The sequence below is a fragment of the Cyrtonyx montezumae genome, unplaced genomic scaffold (genome assembly GCF_038088225.1).
Source record: "Cyrtonyx montezumae isolate F1298 unplaced genomic scaffold, pur_monq_1.0 scaffold_7, whole genome shotgun sequence".
In the NCBI taxonomy this organism is placed as follows: Eukaryota; Metazoa; Chordata; class Aves; order Galliformes; family Odontophoridae; genus Cyrtonyx; species Cyrtonyx montezumae.
The window spans coordinates 6834346-6850048 of record NW_027072078.1 but is presented as its reverse complement, the minus strand read 5'-3'; the positions used below and the strand labels follow the sequence as shown (position 1 = coordinate 6850048).

Below are 15703 nucleotides of genomic sequence, written 5' to 3'. Positions count from 1 at the left end.
AAAAGAGAGAGAGAAGGGAAGAGGCCGAGGGGAAAAGAGAGAGAGAAGGGAAGAGGCCGAGGGGAAAAGAGAGAGAGAAGGGAAGAGGCCGAGGGGAAAAGAGAGAGAGAAGGGAAGAGGCCGAGGGGAAATGAAAAGAAATAGAAATAGGCAGAGGAGAAATAGAAAGAGAGAAGGGAATAGGCAGAGGGAAAAAGAAAGAGAAGGGAATAGGCAGAGGGAAAAAGAAAAGAAATAGAAATTGACAGAGGAGAAAAAGAAAGAGAGAAGCGAATAGGCAGAGGGGAAAAGAAAGAGAGAAGCGAGTAGGCAGAGGGGAAAAGAAAGAGAGAAGCGAGTAGGCAGAGGGGAAAAGAAAGTGAAGGGAAAAGGCAGAGGGAAAAAGAATGAGAGAAGGGAATAGGCAGAGGGAAAAAAGAAAGAGAGAAGGGAAGAGGCAGAGGGAAAAAGAGAGAGAGAAGGGAAGAGGTAGAGCGAAAAAGAGAGGGAGAAGGGAATAGGCAGAGGGAAAAAAAAAATTGAGAAGGGAATAGGCTGAGGGAAAATGAAAGAGAGAAGGGAATAGGCAGAGGGAAAAAGAAAAGAAATAGAAATAGGCAGAGGGAAAAAGAAAAGAAATAGAAATAGGCAGAGGGAAAAAGAAAAGAAATAGAAATAGGCAGAGGGAAAAAGAAAAGAAATAGAAATAGGCAGAGGAGAAATCGAAAGAGAGAAGCGAATAGGCAGAGGGAAAATGAAAGAGGGAAGGGAGTATACAGAGGGAAAAAAGAAAGAGAGAAGGGAATAGGCAGAGGGAAAAAGAAAAGAAATAGAAATAGGCAGAGGGAAAAAGAAAAGAAATAGAAATAGGCAGAGGAGAAATCGAAAGAAAGAAGCGAATAGGCAGAGGGAAAATGAAAGAGGGAAGGGAGTAGGCAGAGGGAAAAAAGAAAGAGAGAAGGGAATAGGCAGAGGGAAAAAAGAAAAGAAATAGAAATAGGCAGAGGGAAAAAGAAAGAGAGAAGCTAATAGGCGGAGGGAGAAAGCAAAGAAATAGAATTAGGCAGAGGGAAAAAGAAAAGAAATAGAAATAGGCAGAGGGAAAAAGAAAAGAAATAGAAATATGTAGAGGAGAAATAGAAAGATAGAAGGGAATAAGCAGAGGGAAAAAGAGAGGGAGAAGGGAATAGGCAGAGGGAAAAAGAGAGGGAGAAGGGAATAGGCAGAGGGAAAAAGAGAGGGAGAAGGGAATAGGCAGAGGGGAAAAGAAAGAGAAGGGAATAGGCAGAGGGAAAAAAGAAAGAGAAGGGAATAGGCAGAGGGAAAAAAGAAAGAGAGAAGGGAATAGGCAGAGGGAAAAAGAAAGAGAGAAGGGAATAGGCAGAGGGAAAAAGAAAGAGAGAAGGGAATAGGCAGAGGGAAAAAGAAAGAGAGAAGGGAATAGGCAGAGGGAAAAAGAAAGAGAGAAGGGAATAGGCAGAGGGAAAAAGAAAGAGAGAAGGGAATAGGCAGAGGGAAAAAGAAAGAGAGAAGGGAATAGGCAGAGGGAAAAAGAAAGAGAGAAGGGAATAGGCAGAGGGAAAAAGAAAGAGAGAAGGGAATAGGCAGAGGGAAAAAGAGAGGGAGAAGGGAATAGGCAGAGGGAAAAAGAGAGGGAGAAGGGATTAGGCAGAGGGAAAAAGAAAGGGAGAAGGGATTAGGCAGAGGGAAAAAAGAAAGAGAAGGGAATAGGCAGTGGGAAAAAAGAGAGAAAAGAATAGGCAGAGGGAAAAAGAAAGAGAAAAGAATAGGCAGAGGGAAAAAGAAAAGAAATATAAATAGGTAGAGGAGAAATAGAAAGAGAGAAAGGAATAGGCAGAGGGAAAAAGAGAGGGAGAAGGGAATAGGCAGAGGGAAAAAGAGAGGGAGAAGGGAATAGGCAGAGGGAAAAAGAGAGGGAGAAGGGAATAGGCAGAGGGAAAAAGAGAGGGAGAAGGGAATAGGCAGAGGGAAAAAGAAAAGAAACAGAAATAGGCAGAGGGGAAAAGAAAAGAAACAGAAATAGGCAGAGGGGAAAAGAAAAGAAACAGAAATAGGCAGAGGGGAAAAGAAAAGAAACAGAAATAGGCAGAGGGGAAAAGAAAAGAAACAGAAATAGGCAGAGGGGAAAAGAAAAGAAACAGAAATAGGCAGAGGGGAAAAGAAAAGAAACAGAAATAGGCAGAGGGGAAAAGAAAAGAAACAGAAATAGGCAGAGGGGAAAAGAAAAGAAACAGAAATAGGCAGAGGGAAGAAGAAAGAGAGAAGCGAATAGGCAGAGGGAAAAAGAGAGATAGAAGCGAGTAGGCAGAGGGAAAAAGAGAGATAGAAGCGAGTAGGCAGAGGGAAAAAGAGAGATAGAAGCGAGTAGGCAGAGGGGAAAAGAAAGAGAGAAGCGAGTAGGCAGAGGGGAAAAGAAAGAGAGAAGCGAGTAGGCAGAGGGGAAAAGAAAGAGAGAAGCGAGTAGGCAGAGGGGAAAAGAAAGAGAGAAGCGAGTAGGCAGAGGGGAAAAGAAAGAGAGAAGCGAGTAGGCAGAGGGGAAAAGAAAGAGAGAAGCGAGTAGGCAGAGGGGAAAAGAAAGAGAGAAGCGAGTAGGCAGAGGGGAAAAGAAAGAGAGAAGCGAGTAGGCAGAGGGGAAAAGAAAGAGAGAAGCGAGTAGGCAGAGGGGAAAAGAAAGAGAGAAGCGAGTAGGCAGAGGGGAAAAGTAAAGAAATAGAAATAGGCAGAGGAGAAATAGAAAGAGAGAAGGGAATAGGCAGATGGAAAAAGAAAAGAAATAGAAATGGGCAGAGGCGAAAAAAAATGAGAGAAGGGAATAAGCAGATGGAGAAAGAAAAGAAATTGAAATAGGCAGAAGAGAAATAGAAAGAGAGAATGGAATAGGCAGAGGGAAAAAGAGAGGGAGAAGGGAATAGGCAGAGGGAAAAATAGAGAAGGGAACAGGCAGAGGGAAAAATAGAGAAGGGAACAGGCAGAGGGAAAAATAGAGAAGGGAACAGGCAGAGGGAAAAAGAGAGGGAGAAGGGAACAGGCAGAGGGAAAAAGAGAGGGAGAAGGGAACAGGCAGAGGGAAAAAGAAAGAGAGAAGGGAATAGGCAGAGGGAAAAAGAAAGAGAGAAGGGAATAGGCAGAGGGAAAAATAGAGAGAGAAGGGAACAGGCAGAGGGAAAAAGAGAGGGAGAAGGGAACAGGCAGAGGGAAAAAGAGAGGGAGAAGGGAACAGGCAGAGGGAAAAAGAGAGGGAGAAGGGAACAGGCAGAGGGAAAAAGAGAGGGAGAAGGGAACAGGCAGAGGGAAAAAGAGAGGGAGAAGGGAACAGGCAGAGGGAAAAAGAAAGAGAGAAGGGAATAGGCAGAGGGAAAAAGAAAGAGAGAAGGGAATAGGCAGAGGGAGAAAGGAAAGAAATAGAAATAGGCAGAGAAGAAATAGAAAGAGAGAAGGGAATAGGCAGAGGGAAAAAGAGAGGGAGAAGGGAATAGGCAGAGGGAAAAAGAGAGGGAGAAGGGAATAGGCAGAGGGAAAAAGAGAGGGAGAAGGGAATAGGCAGAGGGAAAAAGAGAGGGAGAAGGGAATAGGCAGAGGGAAAAAGAGAGGGAGAATGGAATAGGCAGAGGGAAAAAGAGGGAGAATGGAATAGGCAGAGGGAAAAAGAAAAGAAACAGAAATAGGCAGAGGGAAAAAGAAAAGAAACAGAAATAGGCAGAGGGAAAAAGAAAGAGTGAAGGGAAGAGGCAGAGGGAAAAAGAAAAGAAATAGAAATAGGCAGAGGGAAAAAGAAAGAGTGAAGGGATTAGGCAGAGGGAAAAAGAAAAGAAATAGAAATAGGCAGAGGGAAAAAGAGAGAGAGAAGGGAAGAGGCAGAGGGAAAAAGAGAGAAGGGAAGAGGCAGAGGGAAAAAGAGAGAGAGAAGGGAAGAGGCAGAGGGAAAAAGAGAGAGAGAAGGCAAAAGGCAGAGGGAAAAAGAGAGAGAGAAGGCAAAAGGCAGAGGGAAAAAGAGAGAGAGAAGGGAATAGGCAGAGGGAAAAAGAGAGAGAGAAGGGAATAGGCAGAGGGAAAAAGAGAGAGAGAAGGGAATAGGCAGAGGGAAAAAGAGAGAGAGAAGGGAATAGGCAGAGGGAAAAAGAGAGAGAGAAGGGAATAGGCAGAGGGAAACAGAAAAGAAATAGGAAAAGGCAGAGGGAAAAAGAAAAGAAATAGGAAAAGGCAGAGGTAAAAAGAAAAGAAATAGGAATAGGCAGAGGGAAAAAGAATAGAAATAGAAATAGGCAGAGGGAAAAAGAAAGAGAGAAGCGAACAGGCAGAGGGAAAAAGAAAGAGAGAAGCGAATACGCATAGGGGAAAATAAATAGAGAAGGGAATAGACAGAGGGGAAAAGAAAACAAACAGAAATAGGCAGAGGGAGAAAGAAAGATTGAAGGGAAGAGGCAGAGGGAAAAAGAAAAGAAATAGAAATAGGCAGAGGGAAAAAGAGAGAGAGAAGGGAAGAGGCAGAGGGAAAAAGAGAGAGAATGGAAGAGGCAGAGGGAGTAAAAGAGAGAGAAGGGAAGAGGCAGAGGAAAAAAGAGAGAGAGAAGGGAAGAGGCAAAGGGAAAATGAGAGAGAGAAGGGAATAGGCAGAGGGAAAAAGAAAGAGAGAAGGGAATAGGCAGAGGGAAACAGAAAAGAAATAGATATAGGCAGAGGTAAAAAGAAAAGAAATAGGAATAGGCAGAGGGAAAAAGAATAGAAATAGAAATAGGCAGAGGGAAAAAGAAAGAGAGAAGCGAACAGGCAGAGGGAAAAAGAGAGAAGCGAATACGCAGAGGGGAAAATAAATAGAGAAGGGAATAGGCAGAGGGGAGAAGGGAATAGGCAGAGGGGAAAAGAAAACAAACAGAAATAGGCAGAGGGAGAAAGAAAGATTGAAGGGAAGAGGCAGAGGGAAAAAGAGAGCGAGAAGGGAATAGGCAGAGGGAGAAAGGAAAGAAATAGAAATAGGCAGAGGGAGAAGGCGAGAGAGAGAAGGGAAGAGGCAGAGGGAGAAGGCGAGAGAGAGAAGGGAAGAGGCAGAGGGAGAAGGCGAGAGAGAGAAGGGAAGAGGCAGAGGGAGAAGGCGAGAGAGAGAAGGGAAGAGGCAGAGGGAGAAGGCGAGAGAGAGAAGGGAAGAGGCAGAGGGAGAAGGCGAGAGAGAGAAGGGAAGAGGCAGAGGGAGAAGGCGAGAGAGAAGGGAAGAGGCAGAGGGAGAAGGCGAGAGAGAAGGGAAGAGGCAGAGGGAGAAGGCGAGAGAGAAGGGAAGAGGCAGAGGGAGAAGGCGAGAGAGAAGGGAAGAGGCAGAGGGAGAAGGCGAGAGAGAAGGGAAGAGGCAGAGGGAGAAGGCGAGAGAGAAGGGAAGAGGCAGAGGGAGAAGGCGAGAGAGAAGGGAAGAGGCAGAGGGAGAAGGCGAGAGAGAAGGGAAGAGGCAGAGGGAGAAGGCGAGAGAGAAGGGAAGAGGCAGAGGGAGAAGGCGAGAGAGAAGGGAAGAGGCAGAGGGAGAAGGCGAGAGAGAAGGGAAGAGGCAGAGGGAGAAGGCGAGAGAGAAGGGAAGAGGCAGAGGGAAAAAGAATAGAAATAGGAAGAGGCAGAGGGAAAAAGAATAGAAATAGGAAGAGGCAGAGGGAAAAAGAATAGAAATAGGAAGAGGCAGAGGGAAAAAGAATAGAAATAGGAAGAGGCAGAGGGAAAAAGAATAGAAATAGGAAGAGGCAGAGGGAAAAAGAATAGAAATAGGAAGAGGCAGAGGGAAAAAGAATAGAAATAGGAAGAGGCAGAGGGAAAAAGAATAGAAATAGGAAGAGGCAGAGGGAAAAAGAATAGAAATAGGAAGAGGCAGAGGGAAAAAGAATAGAAATAGGAAGAGGCAGAGGGAAAAAGGAAGAAAAATAATACGAAAAACTGAAAAAGAGAGAGGTGGGAATAGGTTGAGGAGTAAAATAACAAATTAAATGTAAGAGTGGAGGGAATCAGCAGAGGCAAAAGTAATATAAATGGAAAAGTATGAGGGAAAATGAAAGGGAGAAGTGAATATGCAGAGGGGAAAATGAAAAAGAAAGAGGAGAGAATGGGCTGAGTGAAAAGAAAGAAAAAGTTTTAGTAATTATAAAGAAAAAGAGTGAGGAGGTGATAGGTAGATGAGAAAAGGAAAAGAAAGAAAGGATGGAATAGGCGGAGGAGAAAAGGAAAAAAAGTGAGGAGGGAATAGGTAGAGGAGAAAAAGAAAAAGAAAGTAAAGTACGAAGGCAGAGGAGGAAAAAAAAGAAAGAAAAAGAAAGATAGGAGTGAATCGGCAGAAGATAAAAGATAGAATAACTAATCGGAAGTAAAGAAAAAGAGGGAGAGGAGGGGATAGGCAAAGGAGAAAAAGAAAAAGGGAGGAGGGAATTGAGGATTAATCGGATGTGACAGAGGTAAAAGATAAAAGAGAAGGGCATAGGAATACGAGAAAATCAAGGTCTAAGTAGAAGAGGCAGAGGGAATAGAAGATAGAGAAGAGAATGTGCAGAGGGAAAAGAGTATAGGGAAAAGAGAAGAGGAAAGAGAATAGGCTTAGGATGAAAAAAGAGAATAGCCATAAGAAAAAAAAAAAGGAGTATAGGCCGAGGGAAAAGAGAGCAGGGAATAGGCCGAGGTAAAATAAAGTGAGGAGAAAATTTAAGAGAGGAAAAGAGGCACAGGAAATCGAAAGAGTGTAAGAGGTATAGGGAATAGAAAGAGCGGAGAAGAGGCACAGAGAAAAGAGGAATGGAAAGGGAAAACAGGAGAAAAGGCACAGGGAAAAAGAGGAGAGAAGAGGCAACACAGGAGAAGAGGCATAGGGAACAGAGAGAGCAAGTGGAGAAGAGGCATAGGGAACAGAGAGCGAGATACTTAGAGGAGCATTGAGGAATAAGTAGAAGTGGCACAGGGAAAAGAAAGGGGAGAGGGAAGAAGAAAGAAAAGAAAGAGGGAAAAGAGAGGAGAAGAGGCACATGGAAAAGAAAGAGGAGAAAAGGGAAAAGAGAACAAGAGGCAAAGGTAAAAGAAGGGAAAAGAGAGGAGAAGAAGCACAGGGAAAAGAAAGAGTGGAGAAGTGGGGTAAGAGAGGAGAAGAGGCACAGGGAAAAACGAGTGCAGAAGTGGGACAAGAGAGGAGAAGAGGCACAGGGAAAGGAAAAAGCAGAGGGGAGGGAAAAGAGGAGAGGCATAGGTGATAATATATGACTAAGTAGAAGAGAAGAGGAGCGAGGAGGAGAGGAAAGAAGCCTTTTGGTTCCCTTTAAAGAGATAATTAAATGTGCACAATTTACTTACTGCAGGGCCGCTTTCTCCTCTGTTTCCACGGGGGCCAGGAGGACCAATTGGACCTGGATAGCCACTTGTACCATCTTTTCCAGGGGGTCCAGCTGGTCCTGGGGGACCCTAGAATAAAGGTGAATGCACACATTATGGTCAAAATAGATCACCAGTAACTTCAATTTCAGAAATAGCTGAGAGGCTTCTAACATTTCTGTACAGTTTATCAGATACCTTCTTTTTCTTCAGCAGTTACCTGTTAAGATGGCCTTTTTTAAAACATATGCCAACACTTTCAATCTTCCTTCCAGTTATTTTATGAAAATAGCTTTTCTTACCCTTGCACCTGAAGCTCCTGGACTTCCAATTGCACCCTGTGGACCTAGGGGACCCTACAAAAAAAAAAAAAAAAAAAAAAAAAAGAAAATTAAGCCTTCCAAGTAATTATTTTTTGCAGCTTGGCAGAAGTGTCTTAAATAAAGATACTAAAAACATCCTTGTAGTTATGTGAAACTTATAAAAGGACAATATCAGATATGAGATAGAATGGTTGCCACTCTTAAAGACAATAAAAAATTCTCTAACTGGAAAATGTGTTATGATATGATTAAAGAAGTGATATTATCTAAAATGCAAGGAAGCCAACTTTCAATAATTGAGTTGTATATTCTGTTCATAGGAATATATACATAAAGACTCAAAATGCTGCAGGTTTAATCACATTACTAGCATGTTTACTTACTTAAAGAATTTGACAGTAATGTCTAAGTGTTTGTGATTCATAAGAACAATTTATTTTTTTTTAAGAGTTTAACAGTGTGTTTTAAAACAATTTGTGGTTTAAATGGGAATTATTCAGATTTCTTTTTATTCATATGAAATTGAATAGGGTACATTGTATACCTCATTATATACTTTAATATAGGTGGTACCTATAGTTAAAACTTCAAATTTTGCCGTAATTGTTAGAATAACAACATTAGTTTTGTTTTCTTGATTCTTAATTCTACAGTGAGTGCTATTAATAGCTGTTATAAATATAATCTGTTCTTTAAATTTTTTGTCATAAATATCTAAGGTGTGCCTGTCTATTACCCTTCAATGTTAGCTATTTGCAACCATTATAAATGGTAATACACATTTACAATTCATCAGTTTGCCAATTAAGCTCTGATATTTATAACTGCATGGCAGAAGAGTCATTGTTGGACTCCAACTAACTTTTATTTTATGGCTTTAGATGCCTGTTTAGCATACGTATCTATTATAAAGAATTAAGTTTTGAAATATCTGTCTCCTCCCTATTTAATCAAATAACTTCTTTGCAATTTTTATTCTTCTCTTCAAATTAGTTAAGTAATTAGTTACCTAGGACCCAAACCACATAAACTAACAACATCACTTAAATTTCTAAGTCAATGCAAGATACTCACAGGAGGACCAGGGAGACCAGGTGTACCAGGAAATCCTCTATGACCCTTAATGCCAGCGCTGCCTCGTTCACCAGTTTCACCTTTATCACCACGGGGACCTTGAGGACCCTTGAAAATTTGATTAATGATAAAAGGAGTACGTAAATAAATAAATGTCAAAAGCTCAGGAAACACTGAATGTATGATATCAGAAATACTTTAAATACAACTTACAGCAGGGCCACGAGCTCCAGCAGGACCAGCAGAGCCAGGAGGTCCAGGTGGACCCTGTGACACAGTAAGAACAAGATAGCATGGAGCAGCTGCAATTGACCAGTCCACCTTTTTATTTCCTAATAAGCAGGGTACGCTCAGAGAACAGAGGAAGTACCTCACATGTACTAAGCTGAATTATGGCCAGTCATTTTCTCTACCAAAGTAAACCTTACTGCTGCTTGTATGTACCAATGCATACCTCGAGCATAAGATTTCTTCATTTTTCAGGGTATTCAGTGCTCACAGTGACAGCGCTTCACAAAAATATCTTGAATACATTAAAAATTACTCCCTTTAGTTTAAGTGACTAACACTACTTGTGCTTCACAAGCATCAAACTGGATGGGAATTAATAGACTAGTCGGATGACAGTGCTTTTCAGCATCTAAAGTATTTGCCTTTTGATCTTAATACTGTCAGTATATAGTTATCAGCAAGATAAACTATGATTTCTTTCTACTTTTTCTTCTAAAAGTGGTTCTCAATGCCAAGAAACCTTGGGGAAACAAATGCAAGTAACTATAGTATCACTATTCCAAACTTCCACTCTAACGACTACTATGCATAGGAAGGACGTGTAAATGTGTATTTGTTTTGTTTTTACCTGAAATCCTCTTTCACCTGCTTTTCCAGGAGCACCATTGTTACCTGCAGGCCCTGGGTGACCAGGAGGTCCTGGAACGCCAGGAGGGCCGCTTTCACCGCGGTCACCCTGCAGGCAGTAGTAAGAAATTTAACCTTCTAAAGAATTACAACGTAAAGAGTACATTCAGTGGAGTGTTAAAAGATTCAAGTTACGTGGTACAGAACTAGATAAATGTATTATCAGATACAGCAATTCCGAGACACTGGTGATTCCTTACTTTGCCTCCTGGGGATCCGTCTCGTCCAGGAGAGCCATCTGAGCCAGGGTTACCCTGGAGGGAAAAAAAAAAAAAAGTAAAAATGGTAGTTTATATTGGAAAAAAAGAAAAGAAAAAAAAAAAGAAAAAAAAATTATGATGGATAGGCAGCATTTTTTTCCAGTAAGATGAGATGGTGTTCATCTGTGTAAGAGAACATTTTCAACACAGAAGTATTCTTGAAGGTGGAGGGGTCCATAAAAGATCTAGCAAACATTTTATTTTGTAGGCATACTGGTAATAAATTCTCTCATTCACATCCAAGTGAGACAGAGACATGATCCCCGATAGAAAAGAACATAATGGACGTGGTAGGCCAAACCTCCTTCATTAGACAGTAATTGCACAGGACTGTGCATTAGGTGCTTGAGGCAACCTTTGTGAACCTTAAAGCACATTCTCTTCCAGATTCTTCTGTATGTAACTCAAAAGCTACCAGAAAAGTATAACACATCCACTCACGTCTCTGCCGGGCTCTCCAGGTAAGCCTCTCTGACCCATAGGACCTTGTGGACCAGGAGCACCACGTTCTCCTGGGGCACCATTGACACCTGGTTTACCATCTTCACCCTGAAGAAAAAGGAAAGGTTTAATTGCAGATAATGTGTAATACAATGGCATTAAATAAGCACAACTTCAACAAAGTATGCTTTATCTGATATCCTTAATCACCGCAGAGTGCCACTGTCACTTTGGCAATTGTGAATACTTGGAATAGGAAAGGGAAGAACTTGTTCAGAATTTCTTTTTCCAACAATAGTAATATCATGGAAGACACTTGAAACTGAGGAGTGCACCTTACTGTTTTCTCAACTAGAAAATAGTAAGGAACTATACCACTTCTTATCTGCCCGAAAACAATAGCCAAAGCATTTAATAAAAAAATGACTGGCTATCCTACCTATCAGTGATATAACACAGACCAAGCCTCCGATCTCCCTTTCTGGAGGCAGGTGAAGGTATTTTCCTGTTTGAGTCACAATGTTCAAGCAAGAAACATTGAGAATTGTGTGAAGATAACTGGCAGTAGTCAGAACTGTGATTTAAACTCTTTCTAGGAGCTTTTATAGTTCATTTCCCTCAAAGGGGCAAGGTTGGTGATATGCTTCTAATTAATCTGATCCAAGAGTCTTGGGAATAGAAATTAAAGACTTCTTCAGAGACATCCAGTAACCACTGGATGTTTAAAAGCCTGTCTTATGGATACAAGTACAAATAACTGGACTAAAGAGGTGGGAAGCCATCATCTCAGAGCATGCACACTCACCTTGCCGCCTGCCATGCCAGCTGGGCCAGGAAGGCCACGTGGACCTGGTAAACCTGAACTGCCACGGCTGCCAATGATGCCTTGGGGTCCTGGGTCACCTGGTGCCCCCTGTTTGAAGAAATTTAGGCTAGTCAACACCAAACATTTGGCTTCTGATAGTTGACAAACACAGCCCTTACCTATTGGTGAACTTTCCTGGTTAGACACGGACTTACCCTTTCTCCCCGTGCACCTGGAGGCCCTTTTTCACCTGGTGCTCCAGGCTCACCTCGTAGTCCTGGAGCTCCTGAGCTCCCAGGAGGACCAGCATTACCAGGGGGTCCGGGAGGCCCATCCTTGCCTGCAGGCCCTGCATTGCCAGGGGGACCTGGACTACCCTACAAATATTAAAAAGAAGAACATGAGCTGTATTATCTGAAATGGTACAATTGACTTTGATGAGGAAAGATCAAAACCAGTAACCACATCAGATTGGTTTAACTGCCTACAATTAGACTGAGAACACAACCACAGTACATCAAGATCTGATCTGGTCTTAAAGAGAGAATTTATCCCTTCGCCTACTGCTGCTTTCAACCCATGTTTTTTCCCTCCCTGCTCTCGAGACACGTGGTTTCCATAAGGCAACACCTGCATGTTTGGGACGTCTGGTGGTTTTAACACATCCAAGACAGGATACCTGTTCCTCACCCAAAGCTGTGCTACATAACTTTGAAGCAGGAGTAGTCCCAGCTGATTTCTGGAAACACATATGCCAGATATCTTCAACAGTGTCTTAGACATAGGCAAAATAGGGCGCTTCTCATTAAAAACTCTTAGTCTTGTTATATTAGTGATATTTACCCATCTATTAGTAACTATAAAACTTGTTTACTCCAAAATAAAATATGTTTTCTGATGTCTCATTCCAGTTATAATACAACAGTGGATAGACTGTATTTTTATTTAATAGATAAATCCATTTTATTCTTTGTATTTTCTTAATCATTTGAAAGAAACAAAAATAAGACTGAATTTTACTAGTCAAGGCAAAAGTGAGTGCATGTTGAACACACAAGGATATTATAAACCAGCTTTTCCTCAGAAAATAGCATATAAAATGTCTAGAAATAGTAACGCACAACTTTCTTTTTTTTATAGATAAGACACTGTAGTCTTGTAGATTAATCTTCAAATGGGCCTATGTCATAAGAGGAGCTTTGGTACATTAATTTTTCTGTACCTCTGTTTCATGCAAATTTAGTTTCATGCTGTTCCATTCTAAAGACAATTAAAAAATTCTCAGAGATCTACAAAATGTAGCGTTGACAAAAAAAAACCTAGTCAAAATCCTGAGCTATACATATTCTTCTATACCATGACAAAGCAAAAAACACAAGCAGAAAAGCTCACTGATTTCACTGATCTCAATGGGCTCTGGAATGCAAATTGTAATAGAATTCCAGTTCCAAGTGATAGTTATTATTCCAGGTAAAACAAAAGGGGAGAAAACACGTTTATTTTGCAGAATGTTCTCCTCTATGTCAAGGTATATTAAATTGTATTAAACAAAATGTAACAATAAGTCTACGAAGATATCTGCAAAGTAAGAAAAAAAAAAAAAAAAAAAGAGGGACAGAACTTACATTGTTACCAGGGGGACCAGGTAGACCACGAGCACCAGGGAAACCAGCAGCACCCTACAAGAAACCAATACTTTTGTCACTTCCTGAAGTTTAGAAAAAAGAGAAGCAATTGATTTCCATACAAACACTGACTTAGAATTCTATTTATTTGTTTGGCATAAAAACTGAATTAAAGGTCCTGCAACCGAATATCAAGGTGTTTTTGTTTGTTTGTTTGTTTTTGTTTTTAATTCCAATCCTCTGCTTTGGCCGAGGAGAGGTCCTTTACATTCCTCAAAGGAAGACTAGTTGTCTCTGAGAAAGTCGGTGGAGGCTGCAAATAAAATCTAATATCTGCTGAGATTTTATAGCTTCAGGTTATTGCCCCAAAAGCTATTTTGGGGCTTCCTTTTTATCAAATTCATGAAATCCGAATTACCAGACACCTCAGACTTAATTAGAACTTGTGATTAATTTACATCCATTTGTTACAATAGTCTGCTTGTATCAAAGAGGTACTTACAGGGCCTCCAGGAGATCCACGTTCTCCTTTTACTCCTTGGGGACCAGGTGGACCCTACGTGGAAGGAAACAAATTATTTGAAATAATTTGGAAAATAAATGAGGAGTGTAGGTATCCTCATTAAGCAGCAAGCAGTGCAAATGCTCGCGCTTGGACTGAGCCATACAGAGGCTGAGGGAGGGCTGAAGAAGCCTCTCCATTTGCAGCTGTAAGAGGAGTCCAGACTTACTGGTGCACCAGGACCGCCCTGTGGACCTGCAGCTCCGGGGGGCCCAGCTTCTCCTCTCAGACCAGGTGCGCCCCGCTCTCCTTTACCACCAGGTTCACCATTCTGGCCCTGTAGAAAAGTTATAGTATAACTAAATAATAAAAACACAGAAAATAACACTGTAATGAGAAACCTTATCCAGATCCTCTTCCAGAGGGAAGAGCTTTTTTGGTCAACTGGCTTGGAAAGGATGAAAAAGAAAGAAAGAAATGTTGCCATATGTGTGACTGAGTACAGAGTATGTAGCAAGAAAATCAGTGTGTTATAGCAAGTCTGAGATAAAAGTGAATTTATAAAAATGAGATATCAAAAATAATGTCCAATTGCTTATAAATATTCATACTTACTGGAGCTCCAGGGAAGCCAGCAGGCCCAGGGAGACCTTGCTCTCCTCGCTCTCCCTGTAAAAAGCAATAAGTCAGTAATGGGAAAATAGGTTTCATGTTAGAAGTTAGAGAGTTCTGCTGAATACAGCTGGAGTTTCTTTGTCTTAGGAGTCTTGGGAGAGGCAGAACGGCAACCAACCAACGCTTACAGTTGCTCTTGAGCTCTTAAAACAACTGCTTTGGAATTATCTGAAAATTATAATGAAGTGTGAAAAAATGGTCTCAGATACACCTATATAAACCCTGACCCCAATTCATGGTAGTCCCTAGATATAATTGATGTGCTGTTTTATCAATCTCATACAGACATAAGAAATAATATTTTAATAAGATTACTTAACTATATGACAAGATAGAAATAAAACAAAACCATTCCTCTGCTTTATCTACCAAACTCTTCACCTGTTCTGTCACTGCAACATTCCAATCCCTTTACAGTGTTAAAAGCAGCGATTTCCCTGAAGTCCTTAGCAGATGAAGATCCCAGGAGTCCAACAGGAGCTGTTTGTGCTCAGTTATGTCCTCAAGCTGTTTTTGGTCTTGATAGAGACAGTTTGCAACAATGCTGTCCAGCTAAGCCGTGGTAAAGCTATGCTGGAAGAAGAGTGCTGTCACTTACCGGACCACCACGGGAACCCACAGGACCAGGGGCACCAGCTGGACCAGTCTCTCCCTGTAAGGAACAAGAAGGGTTACCAGTACTTCCTCCTCTTCCTAGGAGCCAGCCAGCTAACTACAATGTTACACAATATCATGGAGGATGCTTTTACCTTATCTCCAGGTGGGCCAGCAGGACCAGGAGGACCAATGGGACCTACGTTACCCTAAAAATAAATAAGTAAGTAAATAAATAAATAAATATCAAAAGTATGACAGTTATCTATTTAGATCAGTACAGTTTATATTTCAGTGTAAACATGTTGCTAATGGCACTTAAATGAAATCAGCTCTACAGTGCCAGTGTCCTGTTACACCACTCCAAAATGTAGTGTGCAATGAGATCACACCACTTTGTGATGTGAGACTTCTCTTTTTTCCTTCATATAAACCTAAAACGAAATCACTTGAAGTCAACAGGTCTCTTTCTGTGGCAAAATTAAAGTCATTTATTGCCATAACTTTATATAATTGATAATTGGCCCATATTTCTTGAGAATTTCTCCAGTACCTGTTGTCCAAAGCCTTCATTATTTTTCATGAGAATGTAATGCATACCTTATGTTTTGAAATCCATTTTTCTACTTCCTTCAATTCATACAACTTGGACTAATATATTTATTTGCTGCCTCTCGTTATTTTGATATATATGCTGCTTGTGTATGCTCATTGGACATACGTATATACTTCAAGCTGAGTATGCTGTGGATATATAAATAAATACATAACAAACTGTGCAAGTATTTTGCACGACAGCCCTCGCTATCGCAGCATCTTCTTGTACTTCATTATAGCCAGAAATTTCTTATTCAGTTGGTTAGATTTAGGAAACTAACAACATCTTTACTACTTTTACATTGGTGCTTTCCCTCCAAAGCATTGTCCCCATTAACTATAATCTTCCACTTGCAAAAATTCTATTACATTTGCTGATGCGGTCATGATCACAAAGAATAGTAATAAGTTTCTGGTTTTGTGAACTAAATTATTTACACAGCCAGAATGTAATGCAATGGGGTTATATACTTCATATCTCCTAGGTAGTATGTATTCACTGTAACTCTACTCACATTTACTGTGTAGACTTTATTAAGTTAATTCAGAAACTGAAGCTTAAACACTCA

The 15703-nt window shown here is 41.0% G+C and overlaps 1 protein-coding gene across 2 annotated transcripts in view; it reads right to left on the bottom strand.

Annotated features, from left to right (window-relative positions):
• COL3A1 (collagen type III alpha 1 chain) overlaps positions 1-15703 on the bottom strand; it is a 70927-nt gene that overhangs the window by 16872 nt on the left and 38352 nt on the right. The window contains exons 33-47 of one of the 2 annotated variants that reach the window (XM_065750687.1): positions 14693-14746; positions 14542-14595; positions 13884-13937; positions 13498-13605; positions 13269-13322; positions 12767-12820; positions 11357-11518; positions 11142-11249; positions 10337-10444; positions 9836-9889; positions 9577-9684; positions 8931-8984; positions 8718-8825; positions 7623-7676; positions 7303-7410 (exon numbers count right to left, since the gene is read on the bottom strand). In XM_065750687.1, the coding sequence (XP_065606759.1) occupies positions 7303-7410; positions 7623-7676; positions 8718-8825; positions 8931-8984; positions 9577-9684; positions 9836-9889; positions 10337-10444; positions 11142-11249; positions 11357-11518; positions 12767-12820; positions 13269-13322; positions 13498-13605; positions 13884-13937; positions 14542-14595; positions 14693-14746 (1242 nt within the window). The remainder of the gene's footprint in view (positions 1-7302; positions 7411-7622; positions 7677-8717; positions 8826-8930; positions 8985-9576; positions 9685-9835; positions 9890-10336; positions 10445-11141; positions 11250-11356; positions 11519-12766; positions 12821-13268; positions 13323-13497; positions 13606-13883; positions 13938-14541; positions 14596-14692; positions 14747-15703) is intronic. The other variant, XM_065750688.1, reaches the window with a different exon arrangement.